Genomic DNA, 12758 nt, shown 5'->3' with positions numbered 1-12758 from the left:
ATCTATATGTTGCATGTCGAGGTATTTCATGGAGGGAATTGGAATGTATTAATGATTGAGCGAGTTCTATTGTTTGTTCGTTTTTTGTTTGAGTTCATTTGAGACCTTACATTGAAGAGAGTAAAACTAGTTGACATGCACGTGTCCACAGTCAGAAGATGTTGGTCATCAATGTGTCGTTGTGTTGTTACTTTTTAGTTTGATTATTAGGAATTGTCAACGAGATCTGTTACCATGGATTTATTACTCTTGTTGTCGGTGCCTTTCAAAGCTTGCTTGAATCTGTGTTCATACTCGTTGTTGACCTTGTGGTGACTACTGAAGGTATTTAGTTTGATTTTAATGGTAATTCTGAATTTTATTTAAATATAACTATCACTGACGTCATGAAAGTGGCCATTACTGCGTCAAACCTGGACAGTAACGTCAACTACAGTCTGTAATGACAACAAAATGCGAACCGGATGAATCCATAATAATTAAATTTGACGACAATAACACGAATACCTACCGTCGAATATATTTAATTTAAAGCTTGGCAAAAAATTAATTTAAAGTTAGTTTGAAGTGATTTTGTTTGAAGAAATGCGTTAGTTGATCGACATTCAGTATTTAAAGTTCCGCTTTATACATTGGCTTCTGTAATTATACGATATTATGTGATTGCATCTTCTTTTAAAGAACATGGATGGATACTCGAAGACAATTGAACGTAACTCTAAGCGTCCGGAGACTTTAAATCTAAACGCCAGTAGAGTGAAGAGGCGAAATACTGTACACTTTTCCACCCGTAGACCACGGTTATATTCAGCACCTTTAAAAAGAGCTCAGAGTGCACTAAATACACAATCAAGGTATGTGATTATAGTCTATAGTTCTTAAATCAGATATAATTTGTAGTAGTATGTCCTTTAGACCTAACAGCTACATTATTTCCTTTAATGGTTCCAAAAAGTGTTAAATGCATATCAAAGAAATGGTAACCACTGACAAATCATCAGACCGTTCGGGAGAATCGAGGAGATGATACGAATATGGACCAATAAAAACGAAACAATTAAATGTAAATGAGCAAACCATACATGTAACAACTCATTAAACATCATGAACATGGAACAAAAGGACCGATAGTCATCTTAGAGCACTGTAGAAATATTCTTACCCTACCGATGCACTTGGTCAATGATCCCAGTTTTTAGTGAAATTCGAGTTGTTCAATTACTTTTTTCCCTTGTATGCGCTATTTTGATTAGTTTGTTGTTCTTTGTTGTGCGTGTGTTTTCCCTGTATACATTGTACGGTAGCTATTATTGGATTATAGTCTTTTGATTACCGTTCGAATCCTGGTACCCTTGATTTTCCTTTCATGGTTTTTGTTAAAAACATCAGTTTTTTTTCTTCAAACGTACGTGTAAAATGTTCCCATGATTTTTTACGTGAATTTCACAGATTAAACTAGCCTGAATTGAGCATATATACTTTTTGTAACGGAATCAGCGTGGAGATATTTAACTCGAACCTTTTGACGAACTTGTTGATTTAATTACAAGTACATGTATTTGCTACATGTATGCCAAACATATGTTGCACATTCTTCACTGTTTCCATCTAGTAAGATATCATAATACTCCTTTTCCATTCTTATTTTCAGGTGGATAAGAGTTAAATATAAGGTAAGATTAGCAGCTACTTTAAACAAAGTCATGTTATTCCATTGCATTATATATACGATAAAACAGCTATTTTCGGTCGTTCATGCATGTTACTACTACAACGTAAGAGGTCGGAATTCTGTTCCTCCATACCCTAACCTCTTACTTCCGAGCGCCATATTGCATAACGCTCGTCCCGCCGTTCCTTGAAATCGGCAGAATTATAGTAAACTATTTTCCATTTAAAACATTTTATACAGTTTCTTTACCATTACACGGGAGAAGGTGACTAAACTAAAGACCTACCTGATGAGAAAAATCCAGCAATCTTGGAAATCCTTTGTAAAAGCAGTTAAAATGAACTTCATATTTTGTTTTTAGCTTTTTTGGGCGTGTAATTCCGGTTGATAAAAGTACAGATTTAAAATTTGCGAAACGAACATATCAAATTAACCAACGAATTGCCTTTACCAACTTTAAGTTCGTTTTGTCAAAAATATATTGTATTCCGTAATATTAGTGACATAATTCAAAATTGCTGGTCATTTTGACAACTGTCTTCATTACAAATGTTTTCTAAGTATTTAACAAATATTTAGGATTTTTATCGTGCGATTTCCGGTAGGTTAAATTTATTTTATGTAAATAAAAGACATGAAGTATTTTAAAACACATGTTTAGCGAATTAACATTTGCGGTGGCTTTCAACATTTCAGATGCTAGAGATTAGGATGACACCAAGTCAGGAAATAGCTGGCCAGACAACCTCTAGCATTGCTGGAGTATCATGCATAGATGAACGGATCTCGGAGCTCCCAATGGCCAAACTCAATGAACGACCAAAGTCCGTTAATGTAATGTTTGGGAGCGGAGAGATACGTTCATACATGCAAGAACGACCGAAAATAGCTGTTTAATCTTTTTAATTCTATCCGTCAATCAAAGTTACTCTCTGAGAACCTCAGTCAGATATATTGATATACTGTGTTTATGTTTACGCTTCAATACAGGATACAAACCACTAATGTCACTTCCCGTAGGCTTCAATGCTAATTTCACTAAGTTCAATGAGTTGTGGAGCTTCTACCTTAAGTCTAACCTGAAGATGACTATAATCATCTAAAAGCTGCATGTGTACATTAATAGCCCTGAAAATATTATATGGGGTTTACTACCTAGCAGTGCGACACCGTCACCTAGAACGCATTGAGCTAAAAAAAAATAGAATGGGAATTCCCCTATATTTCACAAAACGGGGTCTTCATGAAGAACTCATAAATGGTATTTAATTCAGTAAGTTATAGTGACCATTTTATGTAGAAATAAAGAAAATATAACTCCCTTCCAAACACAAGCTCACTTGTGCAGATTTGATGTGCACTTTTTCCACAGCAACCCAGACAACATGTCTCCGTTTAACAAATGCTTAAACACGACGTTTTGAAATTTCAAATACTTTCATATCATAAAAGGTTCTACGTTGGCCCAGCTATATTCAGAACAACCGTTGCATTTTATTTTTCTCTTTAATAACTTGTTTTAGAAGCTATTTGTACTTGAGAGTATTGTTAACTTTCAATTTAACATCAAAACCATAATAATATTATTTGCATTACTCTACATTTGTCCTACCCAGAGCCAACATTGAACCAACGTCGAAACAATTTCGGTTACAAACATATTAAAGCAGGCTTAATGTTATTATTGGTGCAAAAATGTATGTAGATCTCAACAAATATTGTGTTGCATCTAAACTGCGATACTAAGTTGGGCCAACGTTGGCCCAACGTTGAAACAGCCAAAAAATATATATTTATTAATATAATTTTATTTCTATCAAAACAAGTTTTGTTTTCTTTTCACAAATTCTGTTACTTGCATGTTTAATATTTATGCAACAAGTATCCGCGTTTAATAGTTAGAACTAAATAACACCACAAATTATTATGAATAACCGAATCTAACTTATGATAACAATAATATACATGATTATCTTCCCCTTACGCTGTTTTGTAACTGAGAGCATAATACACTTTTTACAAAACAGAAGTTTCATTTTGAACAAATGTATACATATTTTCAAAGTAAATTTTTCCGAAACACAAAACAGTGACAGGCATTATCATTTGTCTATTAAATTCAAAACAAAATTGCAAACTATCAATATGTAAGTGTACCAATGCATGTAGTACCTGCTAATTTTATAATAGACTTTCTTGTTATGAACTTGTAAACCGTCCGTACGACATCCGACAGGGTAGCCAAGGACGTTAAAACCCCCTTAAAAGTAATCTTGTGAACTACAATCAGCTTATCATTGGTATATACTAACCGTACAGAATTTATAAGATAAACCGAGGGGAATCTTGACCGCTTAAACTCTGAAGGAAGAGCGGGTAGAATCAGCACTCTGCGACATAAGGAGGAAACAAAATATGAAATTCTGTTCTAATATCTCAAGAAATTCCATCGTCAAACCACATTATTGGGTTAACGTTGGGCTTATGTTGGGTCAACATTAGGTCAATGTGGGCATTACGTTGGGCCAACTATTGGTTGCTTCCGTTGGGCCAACGTTGGCTCTCTCTGCACTCACAACGTTGGGCCCACATTGGGTACCATACATTGGCCCAACATAAATGACTCCGTTGAACCAACGTAGGAGTGCTGTTTGGGAACACAACACAAGTGCACTAAAACTTGTGCAGGACTATTTTTACGTACGTTCTAAAAGCTTATTGGTTGAATTAGTGGTATGTAACCTACACACATTCCCTTGCACACGTATGTTGTTTACATTAGCTACAAAGAAAATAGTTCCGGTAGTAAGTGGAAAGTGTTCATTTAATATATAGAATATTTAAATTTTTTTTTTTTCATCTTTTTAATTCGTTTTTAAAAGTAATCATTCCAATACTACAAGGTGACCATAATGGTTTCAATCTGACCGGCGTTCATGCATGTATGAACGATCTGAAGAAGTTCATGCAAGTATGAACATTCTGGCAAAGACGTTCTCGACCAATCAAAAATGGCTATAAGCATGAAGAATCATGATTAGACTTATTTAGATATTAAGTTAAAGAGGATACATGTAGGTGTAATAGCTCATTAAATGTATTATGTCAGAATAAAACTTTCAGTTCTTAAAGCAACTATTTGACGTATCAAAAGAGATATGATGTGAAATCAATTGAGAAACATAGGGAGTTAAAGGAGGAGACCATGCTATTGTGCAAGTCATAAATATCGAAACTAATCCTTAAATGTGCATGAAAATTTAATTTAAACAAAATAATTTCCTTTTCTTAAATAATTAATCAAGATTTATAATTAGGGAATTTGAATTCCCCGTGCCTGCGGGCGCCACCATGATTGGTTGAACTGTGACGTCACGAAGTCGGTTTGTAAAGTGAAAGTAAAAAGGTAATTAATTCATGACGATGACCGAAGAAATCGCAAATTTGGGGCTTTTCCCATATAATGTCAACCCAAAATAAACAGAAGAAGAGATTGAGGCACAACATGTAAGCACATGTCAGACATCAATGAGGAACAACAGGATTTGCAGTCAGATGACTAGTATTTGTTTAAGGAAAATCTTATGGCTACTTCCGAAGAATGTTCGTGTTGCTGGTAAAAAAAAAACTAGAATTTAGAACATTTTTCTTGTTCGTTGGTGCAATCGTAAGCTTGATAAGTCATCATGTTTTGGTGATTAGATAAACAGAATCATAGAAACATGTACGGAATATTCTTTGTTTACATATTATGCGCAGTACTTGTATCAGTACCAAACGGACTTGGTGACGTCACGAGCCAATCGGAAGCTGTCAGTAAAAAATCAATCAAATCTGACTATGATCTTCCTTCAGATAGGAGAGTTCTGCAAGATGGCTATCCACTTATATTTCAAGGATTTCGAACTTTGCATCGCCTTGAGCATTTTATACAAGTTAATTTTGCATTAAAGGTTATTCATTTTTGTTTACGTGGGTATCATTTATCATAAGAGCCTGCTTTTGCTTGCACTTAATTTAGCTGCCTCGTGTAAGTCCGGGTGTTAAAAGAATAGGCCTGCAGTAGCGCTAAGCTTGTCGTAAAAGGCGACTAAATAGTGCTCAGAACCCTAGCCGGGGGCTAAGGCGCTTTGCCCTCAGAGCAACTGGGATGTGTACCCCAGGTGGTGGAAGGGGTACCCCTGGCGTGTTACATGCTGGGGTTGTCAGGCTATAATACGGAAAACCTGACCGCAAACCATAGTGGTGCACCGCGTTGGGAAAGATGCCACGTTCCTCGCACGTTAAAGAACCCTACTGTGGTATTCTCCCGGAGTAGGAACCATAGGACTCCGCCACAGGAGGCTAAATTGTCCGACCCTACCCACCTCTCCCTATTTCCAGTTGTAATAAAAATTAGTCGACCCCATTGTCCTTGTGTCCCATCCCTTTTTCATTTCATCATTATTTCATGTTCATTTTATTATCAATTTCATGTTCATCGTCTGAATATAGCTGAAATATTGCTGCTCGGACGTTAAACCCAACAAACAATCAATCAAACTTAAATTTTTTTGGAGATAAAATACATCCAGGAGAGGCATAAATGATGCTCTAAAACGCTATCTCCTTGGAGCTTCGGGGTGGGGAGCTTCGCCCTCCTGGACTCCCTTACCAGGGCTCCGCCCTGGACCTGCTGGGGGCCTTAAGAAGCCCCCAGACCCCCTGCCGTAATTTTGCCTACACTTCAATTTGGCCTCATCTACGCGCGTGGCCTGAGATAATGTAAAGGTGGTCTTTGCCTTTAAATTTTACCATCAATAAATAATTTAATTTGAGAAGTAGCACGGTTTCCGATTGTATCAAAAATTTCGTGAATTATATCATAGACCAAATTTTGTAATGACTGTGACGTCATCAAACTTTTTTTAATGATTTACTAGTTGAAAAAAAATACAGAGATCAAATAAGCAAGTAACAAAATTAAAAGAAACGCGTGAACATATTTGTGGCGGATATCCCCTTCCATAGTGCACCACGTGATTGAGGTTATCTCTTCATAGACCTAATAATTATAACAGTCATTCCTTAAAAGTCCAACTTGAAATAAGAAGGAAAAAAATCAATAAGAAGGAGCTGTAAGTTCCAGGGGCGGATCCAGGATTTGAGTTTAGAGGGGAACGTAAATTGAATTAAATGCCGTACAAAGCAAGGCAAAAAATATTATGGGGTGAAACTTGTGGTGAATTTTTTTTTTTACCAATTTAGGGGGGGCGTACGCCTGAGTTCTGTTACAAAATGCTTATATAATGGAAGATTATTGAATACCGAGGTGACGGGCACAAAATAAATAGCCTAATTTTCTACCTGGCAAAAATATTAAATGAAAAATCCCTTATTCTCCCATTCTAAGCCGATGAATAAAAATGCACGTGACTTTTTAATCTCCGGGAATGAGTTTTCCCGCCATTTTACATTTCCGAGTGTTCTATAGATTTCATGAGAGAAACAGATTCTCCCCCAGTGTTCTCGGGAATTACAAGATTCCACCACTCTCGATAGTTATATCTTTGAATGAACCACTCGCTGAAGCTAGTGAGTTGAAATCTAAAATTTAACTATCCCTAGTAGAGAAATCTTGTAATCCTCTCGAGACTGAAGGAGAATCTATATTTCTAATGCATTAATACACTCAGACGGATTTATTTAAACATCTCCGAAAATTCGTAATCGCTTCATGATATGCCACGTTTCACTCCGACTATACAGGATGGGAAATTTTTCACAAGGCAAAATCAATACTCGGCGGGTGTTTCTAGAAAAACAGAGGACGCTTACTCTACCGGTACACCTGGTCCATGCTCCCAGTGTTTGGTGGAGTTTGAGTTGCTCATTTACTTTATATGTATCATTTTGGTTATTTTATGTTCTTTGTTGTGTTTGTATGTTTTCTATTACTGATCTTTGTCCGTGGATTTCATTCTTTTGATTTCCGCTAGATTCCTGGTTCCCTTGATTACTTTTTCATTACAAATCCATTGTACTGTGATTATTTTCCCCAAAGAATCGAGGTTTAATTCCTGAGTATAGGTAAGCAAAGGTGTGCACAGTTTGTTATGTATTAAACACATTTAGCAGGGATTTGATTTCCATTTCCTTTGCAACTTTATCAAATGAAATGAATAATTATATTTATTAAACAATTTCAAACGAATCTTTTCACAGGCAAGAAGTAAAACCTATATGAAAGTGACATTGTCTCCAGATAAATGCCCGAAAGGTATTGTATTAAAGCGAGCTACATGTACAATTATTCAATATTATATATCATATGAAACAATTAAACTATTTGAATAACCAAAGTACTTATGCACTGTGTCAATCAATATCGAATAAGAAACCGTTAAAATTATACTTTAATCTTTCACTATTCGAATAAAGAATACCTCTAGCTATACGCAAACTGCAAGAAGGTACAAGTAGGTACAAGTAGGAGAAGTGGCAGCTTGTTATAGTGGAGACGATTTCCTAGGCATTCATTTCTTTACATTAGGGTTTTGATCTCCTTACAGTATATGGAAATAGTCACTTCTATTTATGAATGAAACACGTTTTCTTATTTGGAAATCAAGTCCAACTAAAACAAACCAAGACTGAAATTAGTGATGGAAGCAAATAATCCACACATAAACATGTTCATGTTGATATCATACATTTCTCGTTTGAAAGGTTGAACAAACGTCTACATGTGTATATTAATCTCTTGGACTTCTATGACTAAAACTTGTGAATGTCGGTAGAACTATTTTCCGCAAAAGGTGCTACGCTGAAGAAATCTCACCACTGATGCGACTACTGCCAATTCTGATCTTTTGTCTTCAGTTTGTTCTATAGCTACTGAAGATAACTTGTGCGTTTTGTAAAAATAAAATTCGAGTGTCAATCCTTTCGTAACAACGTTGCTATGGTAACATGCTTTAAAATGAAACTTATGTCCTGAAACATTTTACGATGTTCCGACTGAATTTTTATCTAGAAAAAGGTGGTGTTTTTTACTCTTTGATAGCATTATACTAACTTTTTTGTCACGTTACATGAAGTTAGAGGTAATCGTTATCTACTTAACATTGACCTTCTCAGCTCTTCGTGTCATTTCAAATTCATTGCTAGTAGATGCCTTTACTTGGTTAATGATTATTTATATGCAATTCAGAATGATATAAAGTATTTTCTCTAAACATAAACTGACGAAAATCAGTACATTTGCTTCGATATTTTAATCAAAACTTTAAACGTCCCGAAATATATAAAAATAGGGGAAACGAACAATATAAAGGAATTGACGTCAAACATGTTTTTCATAAACACACAAAATTTAGATAAAAAAGACTACTTCGAATAATGATTTTATTACTATTATTATGATGATAGATACAGACTTTGAATTGGGAGTATTGGGGAGTGAGGAACTGTTACGTTCACCCGAAGACCGTATGACATTTTATATTGATGAAACCGACTCATCGGAGAAACCAGTGCTTGTAGGTAAGAATAGCAGTCCGAAACTATATACTCTCAAGGATTCAGACCTTGTCACCTGTAAGTTGTATAATATTTAGTCTGACAAATGCTAATGATTAACGTTAAGCTTACTGACTAAACAATTAATATAAAAATGGCTCCACTTTTTAGCATGGCAATGACATAAAAGAAACAAAGAACAAAAGGTAACTAAATCATACATACAAAGTAACAAAAGCAAATGAGCAACTCGGACTCCACTAAGAACTGGGTGCACCGGTAAATCATAAAAAAACGTCAATGCACTATGAAAAACACCAAACTGACACAGATAAAACCATAGGTAAATTTACATGTATGTCCCTTCTGTTTTTTAGATTTAATTATTAAAGAAGACAAAAAAGAAGTCCAGAGGATTCCAATTCAGAATATCAAACAAAAACAGGAATTGACGTACAACGAGGTGAGCAAGTATTACTTTAACAACCTTTCATATCATATCTTGGACGTTCAATTCAATTTTCATTTGACTCTGTCGCAATGTTCCATAGTCATGAGTAATGTTAATTATGTTTACCATTAGTCATTCACCTTGTAATAATGATGCATTGTCATGGACAGTGAAATAGTGATCTTCGTAATAATTGTCTATAGTCATTGAATTTTTTAATAGTGATCTGTAGTCGTGGATCTTGTAATTTTCCTTAGTCATGGATTTGGTTAAAATTGCACATATTTATGGATTCTGTAATAATGATCCACAATCATTGACTTTGCAATAATAATTTATTGTCATGAACTATTGAATAATAATTCATAGCCATTGACTTTGTAATATTAGTCTATAGTCAGGGACTTTGTAATAATAGTACATATTCATAAGCTACGAAATAATGACTCATAATCAAGGACTTTGCTATAATATGTCATTAATTTTGTGATAATGGTCCATAATTGTGAACTTTGTTGCAATAATCCATACCATTGCCTTTGTTGCAATAATCCATACCATTGCCTTTGTTGCAATAATCAATACCATTGACTTCGTCAAATAATCGAAAGTCATTATCTTTGTTATAATCAAGGACTTTGCTATAATATGTCATTAATTTTGTGATAATGGTCCATAATTGTGAACTTTGTTGAAATAATCCATACCATTGACTTTGTTGCAATAATCCATACCATTGACTTCGTTGTAATAATCGAAAGTCATTATCTTTGTTATGAAGGTTCAAAGTTGTGATTTTATTAATAATAATCCATAGACATGGACTACAAACATGATCCATACTCACTGACATTGTAATGATGATCAATAGTCATGGAATTTGTTACAATGACCTAAATTCATTCATTTTGTAATGATGATCCATATTCATAGACTTCGTAATAATAATTTGTAGGCATGACGTATGTATAGGTTACACTAGGGTTAATCATGGTATAGGTAGAGAATCATCGAGGCGATGCCCATATGATTTCTTTTTAATATCCATGATAAGCCATTGTATAATCAAATTTAGCTTAATATGAAGAATTAATAAAAAAAAATTCTGCGTGGCACGAGACAAAAGAAATATAAGCTAATTAATAACGGTCTTTGTAATAATGGTCTATAGCTACGTCACAATGAACCTAAGTCTTGGAATTTGTAATAATTCATTGAGTTTGAAACAATTATCTTAACAATGACCTTATTATAATAAGCCATAGTCATGAATCTTTTAATAATTATCCATAGATATGGACTTTGCAATAATGATTCAAAATAATAATCGATTGTCTTGGATTTTGTATTAATGATTTGTAGTTACGGACCTTGTAAATATATTTCTTATTCAACTTTCAAAAAAAAAATCAATGACCTGAAGTCATTTTAGTCATCATTTTGAATTGTCATTTTTCAATTGTCTCATTATAATGAATATAAAAGAGTAAATATTCCAAAATAAATTTCCACTTTACTCGCGCCCAGACCGTTTCGTTCTATCTGAAATAACTGATATTGTTAATATGATTAATTAATTTGTAAATCACGAAGACTAAGTACATTTGCTATTAAGACAATTTAATTCTTAGGTTTTCTAACGAAGCCTCGTTCGAGAACGATTCAATCTTAACCTCGGATGTATCCGATCTCCCCCATCTTTCACTTACACTTTTTTTTAATATTTTTAATTTATAACGAACGCCTTGTTAAGTTAAGCCCATATGTCTGTGTTTGAAATGACTCTTTATTGAATTATTTTTCCTCCCTAGATAGCAGTTACAGTGTCGCCTGATGAGGTGTAAGTGTACTGAAAAAAATATCTGTTTTAACTGTTTTAGGTTTCTTATTTTCGAGAAATCTGTCAAAAGCAAATATTTGTAGGTATAATTTTCTGCAATATAAAATAAAGTACTGTTTTGTAATGATAAATGGACTGAACGTATAAAATTTTGCGCCAGTTTGGGCTTATGTGAAAAATAGAAAAAAAGTGAAATGCGAAAACCGAAAATATGTATGCATTAACATTTATACGTTAATATTTTTGTACATGTTAGTTGAGCAAATATGTTGCAACTACCTTGAAATGATTGGCTATCTAGAAAAGTAGAGTAGACTATCACAATCTGGTCAATTAAAAACTGAATACTTCTGCTCATTTTATAAATAAAACAATCAGATGATAGTGTATAACAAGTTGTAATACATTTTTTTTCAATTCTGATTTGGATGCTTCAATCAATCATAAAAAAAATGTTTTTGACATTTGTTCTATGTAAACACTGAAAAAAATACACATTTATTATATTATAGTTGAAAAGGCTTGAATTGTACAAATTAAATGCGACCGTACATGAAATCCTTACTACATTTAACATAGCGAGTTAATTTACTGTCATGTTTAACTTTTTTCAGGAAAATGCCCGAATTAAGGGCATACAAAACAGACACATTTCTCTGTGATGGAGAAAAAAAATTTATTGAAAAACGCAAAGTATTTATCCAGAAGGCTATTGGAAACCTACTGAACGAAGAAATACAAAAAACAGAGGTATAAGTATATACATATATGTACTTTCTTAACTTATTGTTTGTATTTTCGTTTGTGTGTGATCGTTTTGTGTGTACAAGATAAAATATTATTTTATGTATTTTTCACCATTTATCTTTCACACTTATTGTATGTTGTTTTTTCTTGATTGTTTTTTTCTTTAGTCAATATCAGTTCATTGTTTTCAACTCAACCAAAAACAATTAGTTGAATGACTCTGAAATTTTCCTACTTGATAAAAAAATTACCCGTCTTACATCTCATATACATCATCAACAACGTGCCAGTTACGTCATTAAAGAATTATGACAATTTACTCGTTTTAATTTTCCATGCTTACAGTATGTAGTGTGTAAGAATGACTTAAGTATTATTTTCGGTGTATGTAATTCGAAATAACGCCAATGCCTATGGTTACATTTTCTTGATAGAAATAAAAAAATATATACAATAATTCCTAAATGTATTTGATATTTTTCATACCCGAAAATAAAGTATTATAAAATAAAAGTTTCCCAAAATATCTGTTTCCTCTTCTGACAAAC

General features: G+C 33.8%; 1 protein-coding gene across 4 annotated transcripts in view; it reads left to right on the top strand.

Annotated features, from left to right (window-relative positions):
• Positions 1-12758, top strand: part of LOC148624753 (cytosolic phospholipase A2-like) — a 42095-nt gene that overhangs the window by 13850 nt on the left and 15487 nt on the right. For all 4 annotated transcript variants that reach the window (XM_088567631.1, XM_088567629.1, XM_088567630.1 and 1 more), the window contains exons 2-8: positions 682-854; positions 1652-1673; positions 7877-7931; positions 9083-9196; positions 9550-9635; positions 11435-11463; positions 12078-12213. In XM_088567631.1, the coding sequence (XP_088423757.1) occupies positions 685-854; positions 1652-1673; positions 7877-7931; positions 9083-9196; positions 9550-9635; positions 11435-11463; positions 12078-12213 (612 nt within the window). In that variant the 5' untranslated portion in view covers positions 682-684. The remainder of the gene's footprint in view (positions 1-681; positions 855-1651; positions 1674-7876; positions 7932-9082; positions 9197-9549; positions 9636-11434; positions 11464-12077; positions 12214-12758) is intronic.

This window comes from Perna viridis, chromosome 2 (genome assembly GCF_037379345.1).
Source record: "Perna viridis isolate PV_CMFRI_1.1 ecotype Kerala chromosome 2, ASM3737934v1, whole genome shotgun sequence".
Lineage (NCBI taxonomy): Eukaryota > Metazoa > Mollusca > Bivalvia > Mytilida > Mytilidae > Perna > Perna viridis.
This window is presented reverse-complemented; position numbering and strand designations above follow the sequence as displayed.